A 17667-nucleotide genomic window follows, 5' to 3' on the forward strand; every position below is an offset into this window, starting at 1 on the left:
AGACCTATTAAAGGAGACAAATTAGGGTATCCAGTTTCCACACATGTCTGGTTTTGATTTGGATATCAGTCAAATTTCACTTGCCTACCTACTAATCTTATCAGGTTATGTGTGGAACTGATTTTTATAGATCCTTCAGTTTCTCCTGGATTATAAATTAACTCATATAAAAAGCTATACTTATCCTACAGATGTCATGGGCAATTATTGTTTTGCTTAGATAACCATTGTGGGTTGCTGTTCATGTACTTTGGTGGCGATGTTCCAACTTCTAAGTGTTAAGAAATTAATTTAGAGATTAAATAGTTAATGTTGGTCAAGTGCTTTGAAGATGGAAAGTACTAAGCTTCATTATTCTAGTTTACCTGCTGAATTATTCTTTGTGTAAGTGTACAGCAGGCTTAGACTCAAAGATCAGTGTGGATTTTAGGTAGGTCAGGGGAGGTGTGATTGCAGGTACCTTATTTCACTGCAGCCCCAATTAACCTTCTTGTTTTATTAGGAGGTGTAGTTGTAAGTATTTCCAGGTATGTGTTATAAAGCTGTATTAAGCTAGTATTAGTGTCTTAAAGTGTTAGTACTTAGTGTCATTAGTATTAGTGTCTCAAAGGTGATAAAAGTACTGTCTTTACCCTTTATATTACATATCTTTTCTTAATTATTCAATTACAAGGAATAAATCAGATAAAATATTAAAACATGTTCTAAATAACTTAAAAAATTAACAAGCGGAGTTTGCTGCGGTGGTTATCCAATGTAAGTAAGGTCACGGTGAAGGGATGGCTTAGTGGTTGTCTATTTCCAGGGACCACAGGTCCAACTTTGTGCAAGTTGACTCAGCTTTTTATCTCTGGTATTATTTATACCATTCTAGAGTATCTTTCCAGAGGAGAGCAATTGATTTCCTGTCACAGATCTAGTCAGATGCCTCCTCTTGGGCACTTAAACTGCTGTGAGTGGATCCAGCCATTGAATCACTGGGTGCTTTAAGACTCCAGCATCTGAACAGACACTACCCTGTCTTAGGGCCCAGACCCTCTGTCTAGCACTCCCCTTTGAGAGCTGGATACCGAATCCCCAGACACCGAACAAAGCTTAAACACATGCTCTCCCAAAACCAGGTGGGTGTTCTGGGTCCACTCCACAGGCTGACTCTTCAAGGGCATGGGGTAGGTGTAACACAAAACACAGAGACAGACTGCACAGGATTCTAAACCACCGTTGCTCTGTACTTACCATTGCACAAATACACAGATCTGTACAAAAATAATATACCCTACATCAGTGGTGAGCTGGAGCCAGTTCGCACCGGTTCACGCGATCTGGTTGTTAAATTTTGAACCAGTTTTAGAACCAGTTGTTAAAAATTGTTACGGTTCCCTGAGCTCCTGGCCGGGGAGGCTCCCCCGGCCCCTCCCTCCTCTCGCAGAGCCTCAGCGTGCCGCGCTGCCGTGCTCTGGACCGCTCCTGGGCAGCTCTGCAGCTCCTGCTGCTTTAAGCAGCATGGTAAGGGGGTGGGGCTGTGAGCTCCCGTGGGCCGCGCAGTATCCATACACGCTGCCCTGAGCAGCATGGTAAGGGGGCCAGGCCGGGGCTGGGAGGAGGGGTTGGATAAGGGGCAGGGAGCGGTGGGAAGGGGCGGAGGTTCTGGGGGGGGGCAGTCAGGGAATGGGTGTGGGGGGGTGGTTAGCGTGGGAGTTCCGGTGGGGTCTGTCGGGCAGGGCTGGTGCAACCACTAGGCAGCCGCCTAGGGCGCCAAGTGGTTGGGGGCGCCAAAAAGCAGTGCCCCCAATTTTTTTTAAACAGTGGAGCACAAGGCTGCCGCTGCTCCCCGCCTCCCAGCTCCAGAGGGGCCACCCGCGGCACGGCCAGTCCCTCCCCCTGGGGGAGCAGCAGGCGGCGGAGCTCCCAGCTGCCCCCAGGGCTCTCAGCAGCTAGCTGCCACAGAGAGCCCCGGGGTGGTGCGGAGCCCGGCTCGGGCGCGGGGGGCCTGCCTGCGCCGCCGCTGAGAGCTCCGGGGGCGGCGGGGAGCCCGGCTCGGCCTACAGCGCGGGGAAAAAGGCGCAGTTTCACTTTGGGTTTCATGCGTTAGCCCTTGAACAAACAAGGAGAGTGCTATATTATACAACATCTCACAGATACTTTCTATAGTTTTAAGATCATACATTCTGAACTCTGCAGACTTCATACACCGCAAACAAAACAACAACTAACATCCTTAGCCTAGCAGAGTTTCAGTATTGGAGGACTGGATAGCATGGAGATCCGTAATGGAATATGCTTCTAAGATACTGACTCAAATCTGATCCATGTTAGTAGTGACAGAGAGCCTTTGCTGTAAGACAGCTGTTCATTGGCCTATGTAAAACTTTGTGCCCACCAAAAGAAACGGCCCATAATAATTATCCTCCTTTGCTGCGTCTACACTAGACCTTTTTTTTAATGTACCCCCTTTTTCCCCACAGCTGTAGTTCCATCAGTGTGGCAATGGTGGGAAAACTGTCAAGTGGCTGTCAGTATTTTAACTACCATGTTGTCTGTCTATGCATGGAGCAGGTCAGTGCTCCTGGTGGTTGCATTTCCAGTAGCCACTTTTGGCTAGCACCTGTGGTGGGTGGGAAATTTTTAGGACAGGGTGTATAGACTAGACCAGAGGTTGGCAACCTTTCAGAAGTGGTGTGCCAAGTTTTAATTTTATTCACTTTAATTTAAGGTTTCACGTGCCAGTAATATATTATAATGTTTTTTAGAAGGTCTCTCTCTCTCTCTATAAGTCTATATGTTATACAACTAAACTATTCTTGTATTGTAAAATAAACAAGGTTTTCAAAATGTTTAAGAAGCTTCATTTAAAATTAAATTAAAATGTTCATCTTACGCCGCTGGCCCGCTCAGCCCGCTGCTGGTCTGGGGTTCCGTTCACCTAGGCTGGCAGTGGGCTGAGCAGGGCCTGCGGCCGGGACTCCAGCTGGCAAGGGGCCGGCAGCCAGAACCCCGGGCCGGCAGCCAGAACCCCAGACAGGCAGTGGGCTGAGCGGCTCAGCCCGCTGCCGCTCAGGGGTTCCATCCGCCAGCTCCTGCCAGCCGGGATCCCAGCTGCTGGTCTGGGGTCCCGGCCCTGCCCACATAGCGTGGGTACCTATCTTCTCCCTGGTTCTGGCCATTCTCTTCCTCTCTCTCTGCACTGATCTGAGGGTGGGAGTGCACTGAGCACAGGGCTGGGGGTGAAGGAGCAGGCTGGGGGTTGGGGCGTAGGGTCCGGCCAGGAGCTAGAATGAGGGAGGGGGCTCAGGGTTGGGGTAGGAGGTTTGGGTGTGGAGCGCTTACCTGGCAGCTCCCATTTGGTGGGAGGGGTGCAGATGGGCATGGTGTGTGGGGGGGAGGTGCAGGAGCTCCCGTTTGGTGCTCAGGGTGGGGATGGGGATGTAGGGGTTCAAGAGTCAGGATGTGGGGGGTGCATGGGGTGTAGGGGGGCTGGGTATGTGGGGGGTGCAAGAGTCAGGGCTGGGGTTGTGGGGGAGGTGAAGGAGTCAAGCTGAGGGCTGGGTGTGTGTGCGGGGCTGCGTACAGGGCTCAGGGCAGGGCCTTGGGGGGTGTGCGGGGCTGCAGGGCTCAGGGCAGAGGGCTGGGTGTGTGTGTGTGGGGGGGGGGTCAGGGCAGAGGGCTGGGGTCGTGGGGTGCTCACGACAGGGGACTGGAGGGGATATGCCCCGCTTCCCCAAGGCCCTGCTCCTGCTTCTTCTCTGCCTCCCTCCGTGCTGACTCGGCTCCTCTCCCACCCCCTCCCTCGCAAGGGCTGGCAGGGAGGGAAGGAAGAAGAAGAGGAGGAGGAGGGGCAGGAACTCAGAACACTGTGGGAAGAGGCAGGGGAGCTGGCAGGACCAAGCTTCTGCCCCTTGCCCCCTCCCCCCGTGGGCAGGGAGCGGAGAAGAGCGGGCCGGGCTGGGCTGGGCCGGGCCGGATTTTTAATGGCACGCTGCTGCCTGCTAGGACTCCGGCAGGCAGCAGTGTGCCATTAAAAATGGGCTTGCGTGCCATGGGTTGCCGACCCCTGAACTAGACCAATTATTGCCAGTTTTTGCAGAGGCACCAAAGGTTGAATGGTAATGAAAACTGAATTACTTTTTCCCTCTTAGAGATGACTGCTTCTAGTCAAGTTTCAGGCATGATAACAGTATAGGAAAACTTGCACTGTGACTACTGTACCTGCTGTATGGGTAGAGAGCTACATACTCCTTCATGTGTCAACCTGAGCAGTACGAGAATAGTTCCTGAGCATAAAAGGCTCTTATTAACTAAGAGACCATAAAGTGTAATGCTTTTAGCGAATAATAATAATGACAGTGGTGAATCCACTAGAAAATTCCTACAAGTGTCTTGCACCCTCATGTGCTTGAGCACTTAAACATTTTGAAAGGCAACTTCCAGTGATATTTTTATTCAGAAGAGTCTGCATCATCCTTATCTTCACTGCTTATTAGCCTTAGGGTGTGTCTACACTGGCAGAGTTTCTTCACCAGCAGTTACATCGGCTCTCAGAGAGCACTGAAGGGAAACCGCTGTTGTGTGTTCACACTGTCAGCTGCCTGTGCAATAGCATGTTCACACTTGTGGCACTTGCATCGGTATTCGGAGCAGTGCACTCTGGGCAGCTATCCCACAGAGTATCTCTTCCTCTTCTGCCACTAAGTGTTGTGGGAAGGCGGAGGGGGTTGCCGGGTATCCTGGGTCCTGTCCAGTGCCGCGTGAGGCATTGTTTTGCATTCCAGCAATCCCTGTGCTTCCGTCCACATTTGGCACCATCTTTCAATGGTTCGTGTACTGCGCGTCCTGCCTCTTCGGTCTGCAGGAATGGATCCTGCACTGTTGACCAATATGCTGCTCGTTCTCACTAACACATCAGGAGTGGCAGTGGAGTTATTCCTTAAACTATAAGGCAAGATGAGGAAAGCCCACTTTCATGGGACTGTGTGATGAGCTCATGCCAGCCCTGCGGTACAAGGACACAAGAATGAGAGCTGCCCCATTGTTGGAGAAGCATCTGGCAATTGCGCTGTGGAAGCTGGCTACTCCAGACTGCTACCAATCAGTCGCTAACCAGTTCGGAGCGAGAAAAGTCTGTTGGACTCATGTTGACGGCAGTGTGCAGGGCCATTAATCGCGTCCTGCTCCGGAAGACTGTGACTTTGGGCAACGTGCATGACATTGGGGATGGCTTTGCACAAATGGGCTTCCCTAGCTGCAGAGGGGCAATAGATGGCACACACATTCCAATTCTGGCACCAGACTACCTAGCCACCGAGTACATTAATCGGAAGGGATATTTTTCGATGGTTCTCCAGGTGCTTGTGGATCACTATGGGCATTTCATGGACATTAACGCAGGCTGGTCCAGAAAGGTGCATGAAGCACACATCTTTTGGAACACTGGCCTGTTCAGCAAGCTGCAAGCAGGGACTTTCTTCCCAGACCAGAAGATCACTGTAGGGGAAGTCGAAATACTCATTGTGATCCTGGGAGACCCTGCCTACCCCTTAATGTCATGGCTTACGAATCCATACATGGGGAACCTTGAAAGCAGCAAGGAGCGGTTCAACAACAGGCTGAGCAAGTGCAGAATGACTGTTGAGTATGCTTTTGGCCATTTAAAGGCCCGCTGGCACTCCCTATATGGGAGGCTGGACTTTGCCGATGACAATAGTCCTATGGTTTTAGCCATGTGCTGTACGTGGTCCATAATATTTGTGAAGGGAAGGGTGAAAGCTTCACTCAGAGCTGGACCGCTGAGGCTCAGTGCCTGGAGGCTGAATTTGAATAGTCAGAGATCAGGGTTATTAGAGGGGCGCAGTGCAGGGCCATAAGGATCAGGGATGCCTTGAGGCAGCAATTTGAAGCTGAAAGCCACTAATATTTGTTGCTATGCTCAGGAGTGCAGTGCTTGTAATGCTAGGAGGTGATTGTGATTGGTGCAGACGATGCACTGTGAAGGTTTAGGAAAATTGCCTGTTGCTTTGCAGGGCTATCTTTTCTTTCAGTTAATAGAATAAAGATTGCTTTCAAACCAAAACAGCTCTTTTATTAAAAAACCACAACTGGAGGGGAGAAACAAACAAACAAACAAAAAAAACATCAGCACTGCGGGGGATGGTGGAAGGGAGCCTCACAGGAGGAGGTGGGGTTCTGGGACGATTAAAGATTTGTGTATGTCCAGGTATCATATGCAACCATGTCCTTTGGAGTACAGTGCAGCGGGTGCTGTACTTCAGCAGGGTTAAACTGCAGAGGGATGGGTGTTGAGTGCAGTGGGTACTGGGAGTTCGCAGGGCTGGACTGTGACGGGGCAGGTGTAGAATGCAGCGGGTACTGACTGGAGCAAGGATGTTGACAAGAATGTGTTGGTGGTGTGTGGGGGGTGCATGGGAAAGAGTTTTGCGACAGCGGCTGCAGGGGAGGGTGGGTGCGGAGCGGCTCGGTTTGCAGTGCTAGGAGTGCCTGAAGCACGTCCGCTTGGCACTCCATAACGTTTAAGAACCGCTCCTTGACTTTGTTCTGGCATGTCACATTCTCCTTTCGGTCCCTCTTCTCGCTGTCCCGCCACTCCTTCAGTTCTTGTTTTTCTGCTGCAGAGTGCAGCATGCAGAAAGTCCTCTCTACTTTTTTCGTGGCCACTTCCTAATCCTGAGCAGCTGTTCAGCTGGCAATAACAAAGAGGGAGGGTCGGCTCCCAAGACCATATCTGTGAAGCCAAAATGCAACATATTACAGAAGCACTATTGTTTGCAACACACAGACCACTGTATCAGTGTTTTAAAACACAACCACTATTCACATACCTGTCACTAACTGGCTGACCCCAGGCAAGCACACGAGACACAAGTCCCCCAAAATGGTGAGTAGCTGCAGGGGCATGCGAATTCAGTGTTTCAGGACAGTACTGGGCATGTGGCTTTTGGGGAAAGCCAGCACTGGGGGGGCATTTAAAATCATTACTGTCCCCACATTTTCCACAGGCTATATTCATTAATGAAGATATCTCGCTGCTGAGGGTGATCAGAGAATTAAGGGAGGGTCTTCTCTAACAGTGCCACTTCCGCCCTGGCCCTTACAAAGCTCGCCTGTGTGCGGCAATGGTCCCCTCCCCAGTGATGGCAGAGTGGCGCGGGAAAGTTACCCTTAATTGGGCAAAAAACAAAGCAGCTCTGCCAAAGAACATGTGGCAGCAGATTGCTCAGTGTCTCCATGACAGCTTCCTGGAGATCTCTGAGGCAGATTCCCATGAAGTGAGGGAGTCAATCAACACCCTGTTCCACTGCTATGACTAGGCATGTAGTGGTACGTGCATCACACAGACACAAGCCTGCCTTCTGCAAATCCCTCCGTGCAAGCTCAGCACACAGAAAACAAGACGGCCTTCTGCAACCCTCCTTCCCCCCAACAACTTGCTTCAGCGATTCCCAAAATCAGAGCCACTTACCAGGGGCCTCCTCTCCTGTTATCCGCTTTGCCAAGCTCCAACTGCTGTGTCTGGCTAGCCACTTCCGGGGTAAAGAAGTGCTCCTGGCTGCATACATCTCTGAAAACCGAGTGGTCCTCTGCCTCTGGGTCCCCGCCTCGTCCACATCCTCGTCCAAGATTTCCTCCTCTTGGCTTGGTCCAATCTTGACTGGCACGCAAGCCCCTGAAGTATCCTCAGGGCTCTACGCTCTAGTGGAGGTGGTGTCACCACTGAGTATTGCATCCAGCTCTTTGTAGAACCGGCAGCTCGTGGGTGCAGCACCGGAGCGGCAGTTTGCCTCTCGCACCTTGTGGTAGGCCTTCCGCAGTTCCTTCAGTTTGGCCCTGCACTGCAGTGTGTCCTGGTCATGGCCCCTTTCTGTCATGCATCATGAAATCTGTCCATAGGTATCATAATTGGTACAGCTGGAGCACAGCTGGGACTGGACAGCCTCCTCTCTCCAAATACTGATAAAGTCCAGCAGCTCAGCATTGCTCCAAGCAGGGGATCGCCTGGTGTGCAGAGCAGCCATGGGCACCTGGAAAGATGTGCTGAGACCATGGCATGCATTGCGAGCAAACAGGAAGGGGACTTAAAAAATTCCCAAGGAATTTAAAGGGTGGTGTTGATGGTTGGTCACCTGAGGGCAGAATAGTAGACTTCAAACCGATGCCTGTTCTCACCTCTCTGGTCATTGGTTTGAAGTCTACTACTCTGCTCTCAGGTGACCAGCCATCAACACCACCCTTTAAATTCCTTGGGAATTTTGTAAGTCCCCTTCCTGTTTGCTCGCAATGCATGCCATGGTCTCAGCACATCTGGCACCGCAGCGCTGTTGCCCCGGCGCAGAAAGCTGTACACCTCTCGTCAGGGTGGCTTTTTTTACAGCACTGCAACTGTGCAGTTTTTGCACACAAAGTGGCTTCCCAGTGTGTAAACCTCGGGAGTTTCATCGCAGAAAGCTGCATTACTACACAAAAACTTGCCAGTGTAGACGAGGCCTTAATGTTGTTCAAATTTTTGCACAGATTTCCTATCTCAAAACAGGGAGGTTTTATCATTTATACTTGGTTCATAATTTAGTAAACTTTTGGAAGACTAACCTGGGGTTCAGGAGAGCTAGGTTCTTTCCAGTATTCTACAACTGACTCACAGAGTGGCCTTAACTCAATCACCTGTGTAAATCACTAAGAGATCCTCTGACGAAAGGCACAAAACCAAAGTAATATTTATTTTCACTTCCAATTTCAACAAAAACTTAGAAGGAAAGCAGGAAACTGGTTGATTTGGCTAGGCATGACTCTAAAACAAATACTAAGGAACTACTATGAACTAATAATTCTTTGGACTTCCTTAGACTTTTTCCTCCCAGGAGCTCAAAACACTTCATAAAGAGTAACACATTTACCTTTGCAACATGCCTGTAAGATAGGTAAGTAGTACGTCCCTTAGTTTACAGATTGGGAAACTGAGGCATAGATTATACAACTTGATTACAGCTTAATTGATTTTTTTATTATGAAAGAAGAATGAAAAAATATGTAACCACTGTTCTTATTTTCAGTATTGACATGTTAAAGTCCCCTGATAAAGAAGAAGATCCAGAGATTATTTCTGAAGACAGCAGCCTAGTAACTCTTCGGTATGTTGGATTTTGATGCCCTTATCAGAACCTGGATAAGATAAATGCTTTAACTGCTGTAGTACCACAATGTGTGTGGTGTTCAGGCAGTGGTGTAACTGCTGGGCAGTTTCTAGTAATACATTAAAGATCTGGAAACCATTTTAGGGGTGCATAGGTTGCACCAACCCACTGCTTTATGTGCTTTATGTCTTACCTATGTCTGGGGCAAAAAAATAGAGATTTTTTTCATGCCATCTGCATTGAAGGATCTCATTCAATAAAGACTATCAGTTATAGTACACGAGATTCTGATATGGCTGCTGAGCTCGAACACCAGATGCTTTTGGACTGACTTTTAGAGATTCTTAGAGTATAAGGCCAGAAAGGACCATCAAATCATCTAGACTGACTTTCTCATATCACAGGTCACCAACACCACCCAGCAATCACATACTAAACCTAACCGCTAAAATTAGACCAAAATATTATAGGCCTCAGGAGGCTAAATTATTGTGTGCCACAGAGAGAGAACAGGGGGGACTGAGATGTGACATTGCCTGAGGACCCTTCAATGGCCCAGAAATTGAGATATTCCCAGATGATCCTGGCAAGCGATCTGCACGCCACCCTGAAGAGGAAGGCAAAAAGCCCTAAGGTCACTGCCAGTCTCACCAGTTAGAGCCTGGGGCCTGGGCTACACTTGGGAGTTGGGGGGTTGAACTAAGATACACAACTTCCGCTATGCTATTCGTGTAGCTGAAGTCGAAGTATCTTAGTTCAACTTACCTGGCCGTCCTCATGGCGGCGAGTCGACCGTCGACTCCGCCTGCCGAGGTGGAGTACAGGCATCGATTTGGGGATTGATTTATCGCGTCTAGATGAGATGCGGTAAATCGATCCCCAATAGATCGATCACTACCCGCCGGTCCGACGGGTAGTGAAGACATACCCTGAGCGTGTGAGCAAGAACCAGCCAACCAAGCACCGAAGAGAGAGAATCCCCAGTACCACCTCAGAGTACTGGCTTATTCCGTCCAGGGTTCAATCGACAACTGTGGCCATCTCTAATGCTACAGAGACAAACAAACCACACCTATAGTGGGAGTCGAGGGGTAAACAATCCCTTTCTGACTCCTGCAGGTGACCAGCTGAAGCATGAGATTTTATAGATTCATAGATACTAAGGTCAGAAGGGACCATTGTGATCATCTAGTCTGACCTCCTGCACAACGCAGGCCACAGAATTTCACCCACCCACTCCTGCAAAAAACCTCTCACCTATGTCTGAGCTACTGAAGTCCTCAAATCGTGGTTTAAAGACTTCAAGGAGCAGAGAATTCTCCAGCAAGTGACCCGTGCCCTATGCTACAGAGGACGGCGAAAAACCTCCAGGGCCTCTTCCGATCTGCCCTGGAGGAAAATTCCTTCACAACCCCAAATATGGTGATCAGCTAAACCCTGAGCATATGGGCAAGATTCACCTGCCAGATTCTACAGAAAATTCTTTCCTGGGTAACTCAGATCCCACCCCATCTAACATCCCATCAGGCCTATTTACCATGAATATTTAATTACCAAAATCATGTTATCCCATCATACCATCTCCTCCATAAACTTATCAAGTTTAATCTTAAAGCCAGATAGATCTTTTGCCCCCACTGCTTCCCTTGGAAGGCTATTCCAAAACTTTACTCCTCTGATGGTTAGAAACCTTCATCTAATTTCAAGTCTAAACTTCGTGGTGGCCAGTTTATATCCATTTGTTCGTGTGTCCACATTGGTACTGAGCTTAAATAATTCCTCTCCCTCTCCGGTATTTATCCCTCTGATATATTTATAGAGAGCATCTAAGTCACCTCACTCAAGGCAGCGGGTTCCCATTCGTGGATCACTAGGAGGGCTAGGTATCTCCTTGCAGCCTGGATTTAGGTGTCTATCCCCAAGAGAGGGACAGGGTTTAGTACACGCCCCTGTTGTCAGCATCGCTCTTCAGCTAGCTTTGGTGGCTCCTTGCCTAGCATGCTGGCTTTTGTGGATTGCATTCGTAGGCACCTGTCTCTTCCCTTTTTATTGTATAGGGAGCCTAGGTACTTAATTTGGCCTTGTGGACCACAGTGGTGGTGTTTTGATTTTCTAGGTGTCTGAAAGTTACGCACTGTGATGCTCAGCATTGCAACACTGGACTCCCTTCATGGATTCCACCCTGGATTTTAACCCATTTAATGTTCTTTGTAAACTTCCATGTACATTGATGGTTTGATATACAAAGATATACATCCATACAGTGTTTGGCTGAAATCTTCTAGAACAATCTAGATGTTGAACTTTCAGTTAGTTCAGTGAGTTTTTCTGAACAGGTGGCATTAGCATGAAGTAAAATGAGTGATCAAGACATTTATATAGGCTTGCTACACCATGATGTAATCAAAAAGATAGGCTTCTGCCTACATCGGAACATTATTTCTGGAATATTTGACCATGGTCAAATAACAGGTGGTCAAAGGACATTATTCAACTGGTCAGTTGACCAGCTGGCCAAGCCTCATCTCTCTGGAAGTGTTCAGTTTATTCCATTTTAAACCAGCATTGCAGTTCCCATATCATTTTAAAATCTGTCTAGTTACAATACACAGCAGGCTTTGTAATGCCATTTTGCCTTGTGTCTCTCTCTTGTTGACCCCAACCCTATCAAGAATTAGAAAGAAGGCCCTGGAGAGGCGAGAAGAAACCATAATTGTAGATCGCACTTGCAGACAAGAAACATTTACTTATGAGATGGTAAGATTCCCCCCTCTTCTCCTTCCAGATTCTCAAGACAATCAAACCATGTCAAGAAAACAGCTCACAAGGGCTTCGTTTGCTTTTTGTTTTTGATTTGCTGGTGAAGCCATGTATATCACCACACTATTGTACTATGAGTTTGCAAACAGTGGCTAAGATGACATATGCTCCTATAAGAGGGTAGCCTACACTGCAACACTTTTGGGGAAGGGACTGTCTCACTGTGTTTGTAGAGTCCTTAACACAATGGGATTCCAATCTTGGCTGGGGCTTCTAAGCATGAACATAATATTACTGATAACATGAATACTGTTCTGTATAGGTGCCCCAATGTGCTGTACAGACATGTAATATGATCAAGGCATAGGCACTATAGCCATGCCGAGAGCTCAGGAGTCATGGGATGGGGTCACAACCTCATCTTTAATTTAAAACAAAAATATCCACAACCATAAGGGACAGACTTTTTTTTAAAAATGAAAGGTGAAATCCCTAAATTTCCAGCTCCTGGAATCAATTGGCTATACAAGAAAAACACCAGACATGATGAAAGTTAAGAATTTCCCTGTGTGGCCCTCCTTATATGCGCTTAACGGTGCTGCCTCCCCTTGCCTTGTCCTGTGTGTGTGTTTTAACATTGTGTAGTATACATAAGAAACAAATCAAAACCAAATGGGGGGTAAGGAGTTGACACAGATATTTTCTAGAAAACAGTAGGAGCTACTTAGCAGTCCTGTGAGCCAAGCTCTTTAAAAAGAAGGCACATGTCCGGCAATTGATGCTCTAATACGGCAATGTCAGTAGTTGCAATGGAATCTATTATTGTAAGTAAAACATACTAGACAGTCTGAGTTTTGCTTACATTAGCAAAAGAGACTCCAGTGATAGAGTCCAATTAGCTTGCACTTCAAGGACTAGCACTTATCTCTGCATGGGGCTACAGCAGCAGTAAGCATCTCTGCTCTTAAAGCTAAAGAGCACTTTGTGGTGGCCAGATTGCAGTGAAATCCTTTTTCAGCCAGAAGTCTGTTTTTGTTTGGGGCAACGTTCCCCAACTGTTAGAAAAGGGAGAAATTACCTCCCTTACTCTGTTTGACAGCTGGGGGTTCATCTTAAGGAAAGAGCATAACAAAAATGCTTTCAGCTCATATCCAGAACATGCTAGTTTGTACTATAGGAGGATGAGAGGCATGGTAGTGCTGGCGTCTTGGCTTGGATTTGCTTGACATTTGGGTTGAGTAAAGTAAATGTACATCATTAGCAAGAGTCTCTTGTTTTTGCTCACTTCTCCCATGTTTAGTTTCTAATCCATTGTACAGTTTGCAACAGAATGCACTCAGACATGTGTATTAACATTTTCTCTTCCTAGGAGTCTCATGCAATTGGAAAGAGGCCAAAAGATCCAGCAGATCTAATTGAGGAAGGAGAACTTTTCCTAACTCTGAACATCTTCTATCCTGTCATATTTCAGAAGGTTGGTATTAAAAATTCTCTGGGTCAGATTCTGATGCTTTTTCCCACCTTGAATAGTTCTCACTCCACAAGCAGTCTCACTGAAATCACTTCTTATTTATCAGTTAACCTGTAGGTGCTACTACAATTTATCCAAATTGCGGGTCCACTGTGCGAGACACTGTATAAGCGTACCATAAATCACACTCAAAGGCTGCTGGAGACTGGCTTTCTGTGATTCTAGGTGGTAGTTGTAAAAGTTTGTCTTGTCTTAATGGTTCAGTAGTAAATTCATAGTTTTACTGTAGATCAGAATGTGTAGCATGTAGAACTAAGGTGAGCTCTGTGGGGCTGGCCAACAGTTGTACTCAAGTTACTTGTAGGGTTGCCAACTTTGGTTGGACATATTCCTGGAGATTTCATCACATGACTTAATCTTTCATTCCTAGTTATTGGCAGCCATGAAAAACTTTGAGTCTTGTGCTTCAAATTAGTTCCTTGCTCTAAAAACTGGCTGCAGCTTTAGAGGGGCTGTGGAAAGCTGATGTCAGCCTTTTATGGGGAGGAGTTAGGCCTTGTGCTGCTAATGACTCCAATTAGTCATTCTGTAGCGGTGCTGGTGGTAAAGACATTCTGGCCCTGTTGTGAACTGAAGGCTGCTCACTGTTTCTTTTGTAGCATAAAGATCACAAACCTTATCAGACAGTGCTTGTGTTGGGGAGTCAAAAACTCACTGAGCTCAGAGACTCCATTTCCTGTGTCAGCGACCTTCAGATGGGTGGTGAGTTCAGCAGCCACCCTGACCAGGCACCAGAGCACATTAGCAAGGTACAGTCATCTAATGTAAAGGGGTTGAGTGTGTATGTGTTTGTGCTTTGTTTCCGCCCCCCCCAACAGTAAAATGTAATGGTGAAGTTAGATTACATACTTCTGTTAGTATCCAGATATCATGGTGGGAGGCCAAATTTAATACCAAGATACATCTGTAATCTGAGAGAGATTTACTGATCTTTGCAGAATGCTTTTTGAGATGCATGGATAGAAGATGCGCTAGTATAACTTTCAGAATGCTTTGAAGATAAAAAATGAGTGTTTATCTATTATTAGGGTCTATGAAATGCCTCACATGTTTCTGAGCACTAGAACATAACCATTACAGCTAAAGTTAGTTGCCAGAAGTCACCAGATGCCTGTCAAAGTGAGACATCAGCTCTTCTGTTTTCCTTGGCAATTAAAATATGGAAAAATCTTTTGCACACTCTGCACTTATTGTGACTTCTTAAAATTACTGTTAAACTTTGTAAACACATGCATGTACATATGAAGTATATATACTAATTGTATTTTATAGCTATGCACAATTACACATATAACATATATGTAAAACTTTCCTAAATTACAACAAAATTATTTGAAGAGCTACATTCTTAAAATATGTTTCTATATAGAGTCCGGCTAACATCCCAAAGCAGCCTTCAGCTTTCTTTACAGAATTTTACTTTTGTAAATTAAAAAGTTATTAATCTGAGAATGAATAGATCAGTGCTTAAAGTTTTTTGAATGGGGATAAAAGACTACCTTTCTCTGTCCCCATTTAAATGATTATTTAAAAAATAACCCCAGGTTCTCCAAAAAGTAATCTATAATTTACTGTGGGATGCTCCTAAGGGGAAATTGGCATCTGCCTTACTTATGCAATGGTTCCCGCTGTTCCTTAATAATATATATATATATATATATATATATATATAAACTTCTCTATAGAGAGAGAGACCTTGTGCAGGCTCTTCACTGACTTTCAGCTATATATTTGTGAGGTTAATCTATTTCCTTTTGTGTACCTTTCTACTGTTTTAAGTTCCCAAACCCATAATAAAAAAAATGCTTTATGGTATGACTGCATTTTCTATTCATATAAATACTACTTGCTGCTAATTTTAGCCTGTCCACTTGTACAGCTCTCCATGTATTGTAAAGCGCAGCTGATTAACAGAATAACACATGGTTATTTTGCCAGATAGTTTTTTCCTCTTTTTTTATTTGTTCCTGCCTAGTTGATATGAATAGAGTTTAGCAAAGGAGCTCACTCTTTTATATAAGAGTTAATCTACACAGCCTTGTCACAGAACTTGTGTAAATAGTGGATACTCATTAGCTAGCTTCAATAATTTCTAGTGATGCAGAATTCTATGACCCCTGTTAATGCCGATATGAATGGCATAAAACATTAATTATCCTCTGTGAGAAAATGTGTGGTACAAATGGCCTATCTCTGACAAATTGTGTAATTAAGAGAGCATTTTGTGGGATGCTGGATCTCTTCAGAGCACCCAAAAGGGGGATGATTTGACCTTCCAAATGTTTATGGAGGTGTGAGTAGTCACTATTGCCACATGGCTACCTTTTAATATATGTGTTTTGTCTGCAGGATTGCAGTAGAGTTGATGACTTGGCATCCTGGGGAACAGCGGGCCTTGTGGCACAGCCTGCTCTGACCTTGCTAGTTTTCAGCACCTGGAGAGTTGTGCCTAAATTCTGTAAATGATGCTCATGGGTTTTTAGAAATCTGTGAGTAGCAGAATGGGGGAAATAATAAGAAAAGAAACATTATTACAGCATGATCAGTTTGCCGTCAACAGAATAACTCTGCCCTAAATTTTAGTTCTGTATTGTTTGCAAAAAATCACACACTGTAGCCAGTGACTATGCAACAAGCCATATTTTGACATCAATATTTAAGCTGAACTCCCCAGTGAAACCAATGGGAAGCTCTGCTTAAACACTGACAGAATGATACAGCCAAATATAATGTACATCCATAAAGAGTACCACAAATAAGCTTAATTTTGCAAGGTTTCTGTTGTTTAATCTATTGTTTTGTAGTACAGTACTAATGTTGTGTGTGTCTCTCTCTCTCTTTGTCCAAGGATCTCTACAAATCTGCTTTCTTTTATTTTGAAGGCATTTTTTACAATGATAGAAGGCACTCAGAGTGCAGAGATCTCAGCAGGTATAGTATGCACAGTCCCTTAGTGAGAGGAGACCCTTAGAGAAGAGAAATTTGACTGATTCTGCTGCTGCTATGTGATGTTTCTAGGAACAGGAACTTTTAATGCCTATGTGGAGCTAAAATAATTCCCCAGTTAGTACATTTTAAAGCTTATCCTCCTTGCCTGCCCTATTCTTTGTACTCACCTTTTCTCTCCTTCTTGGAAAACCCCCTAATTTCTCTCCCCTTCCATAGCCATCCCCAGCACTGAACTGATCTTCCTGAAGATCTAAAACTGCTTCCTCTGTATGAGCTGGGTCCATTTATTTGTTGGGAACGAGTTCTATGAAGGGGAAAGGACTGGCAGCTGCAGTTTTGCCTGGACTAGACTTTAAAATGCCCTGGCTATTTACAAAGGGCTTGTCTACACAGTGCCATAAGGTGTTCTACAGGGGTGTGAATTGTAGCACGGGCTACCTGCCCCATGTAGACCCTGCCAGTGCAAACTAAAAGGTGTGCATTGATGTAATCCCATTTCAAACAGGACTATGTCAGTGCGCACTAGGTAAGTTTTAGTTTATGCCAACGTGGTCTATGTGGGGCAATCAGAGTGCTCTGTATTTCATGCCCATGTAGAGACTACTATGGTGCCATGTAGACAAACCCAAAGACTGCTAAAGGGTGCCTCAAAAAAGACAAGAAAAGGGGAAATTGGCAGCTCAGCCACAAATTAAAAATGTGCTGTTTTTGTGAATCTAGTAACCCCTAGTCTCTTCCTCCCATTACTGAGCATACATTGAATACTTTCTACACAAGTGCTTCCTGGAGTTGGCAGAGAGAAGTTATGTGATCAGCCCTGAGAAAGGAGAGGGGTCGAGCTATGGTGGCAGGTGTCTTTGAAACCATTTCAAACTGTGGTTCAATTTTGAAAACTTACTGAATTAACCAGTCAATACCTGTTTATATGAAGGCCCTACTGCCTTTGTTGGGAGCTGCACTATTATGGTGGTCAGTATAGAAAACCCTCACAGCTGGATTTGGTTCCTTACTGTGCCACAGACTTGCTGTGCAATGTTGGGCAAGATGTATGATCTCTGTGCCTCACTTCTCTGCTCACAAAATGAGGATGGTCAAACTTTCCTAGCTCAGAGAAGTGTGAATAAATGCTACTTGTGGTAGTGGAACACCTCATAGCGATGAGCATGTTCTAGAAAATCCAATAAATGTGAGCTGAGCTCAGAAATAACCATGCAAAAGGTGATTGAGGCTTGGCATGCTACACATCACATGACTTCCATGCATGGCCAGGAAAGTCCTCAACTTTAC

General features: G+C 45.9%; 1 protein-coding gene across 1 annotated transcript in view; it reads left to right on the plus strand.

Annotated features, from left to right (window-relative positions):
• The window catches only part of SNAPC3 (small nuclear RNA activating complex polypeptide 3), a 28759-nt gene that overhangs the window by 6252 nt on the left and 4840 nt on the right, over positions 1 to 17667 (plus strand). Inside the window, exons 2-6 of the mRNA XM_048851294.2 lie at positions 9060 to 9137; positions 11813 to 11897; positions 13270 to 13374; positions 14031 to 14180; positions 16280 to 16362. Coding sequence (XP_048707251.2) covers positions 9060 to 9137; positions 11813 to 11897; positions 13270 to 13374; positions 14031 to 14180; positions 16280 to 16362 — 501 coding nt within the window. The remainder of the gene's footprint in view (positions 1 to 9059; positions 9138 to 11812; positions 11898 to 13269; positions 13375 to 14030; positions 14181 to 16279; positions 16363 to 17667) is intronic.

This window comes from Caretta caretta, chromosome 5 (genome assembly GCF_965140235.1).
Source record: "Caretta caretta isolate rCarCar2 chromosome 5, rCarCar1.hap1, whole genome shotgun sequence".
NCBI lineage: Eukaryota > Metazoa > Chordata > Testudines > Cheloniidae > Caretta > Caretta caretta.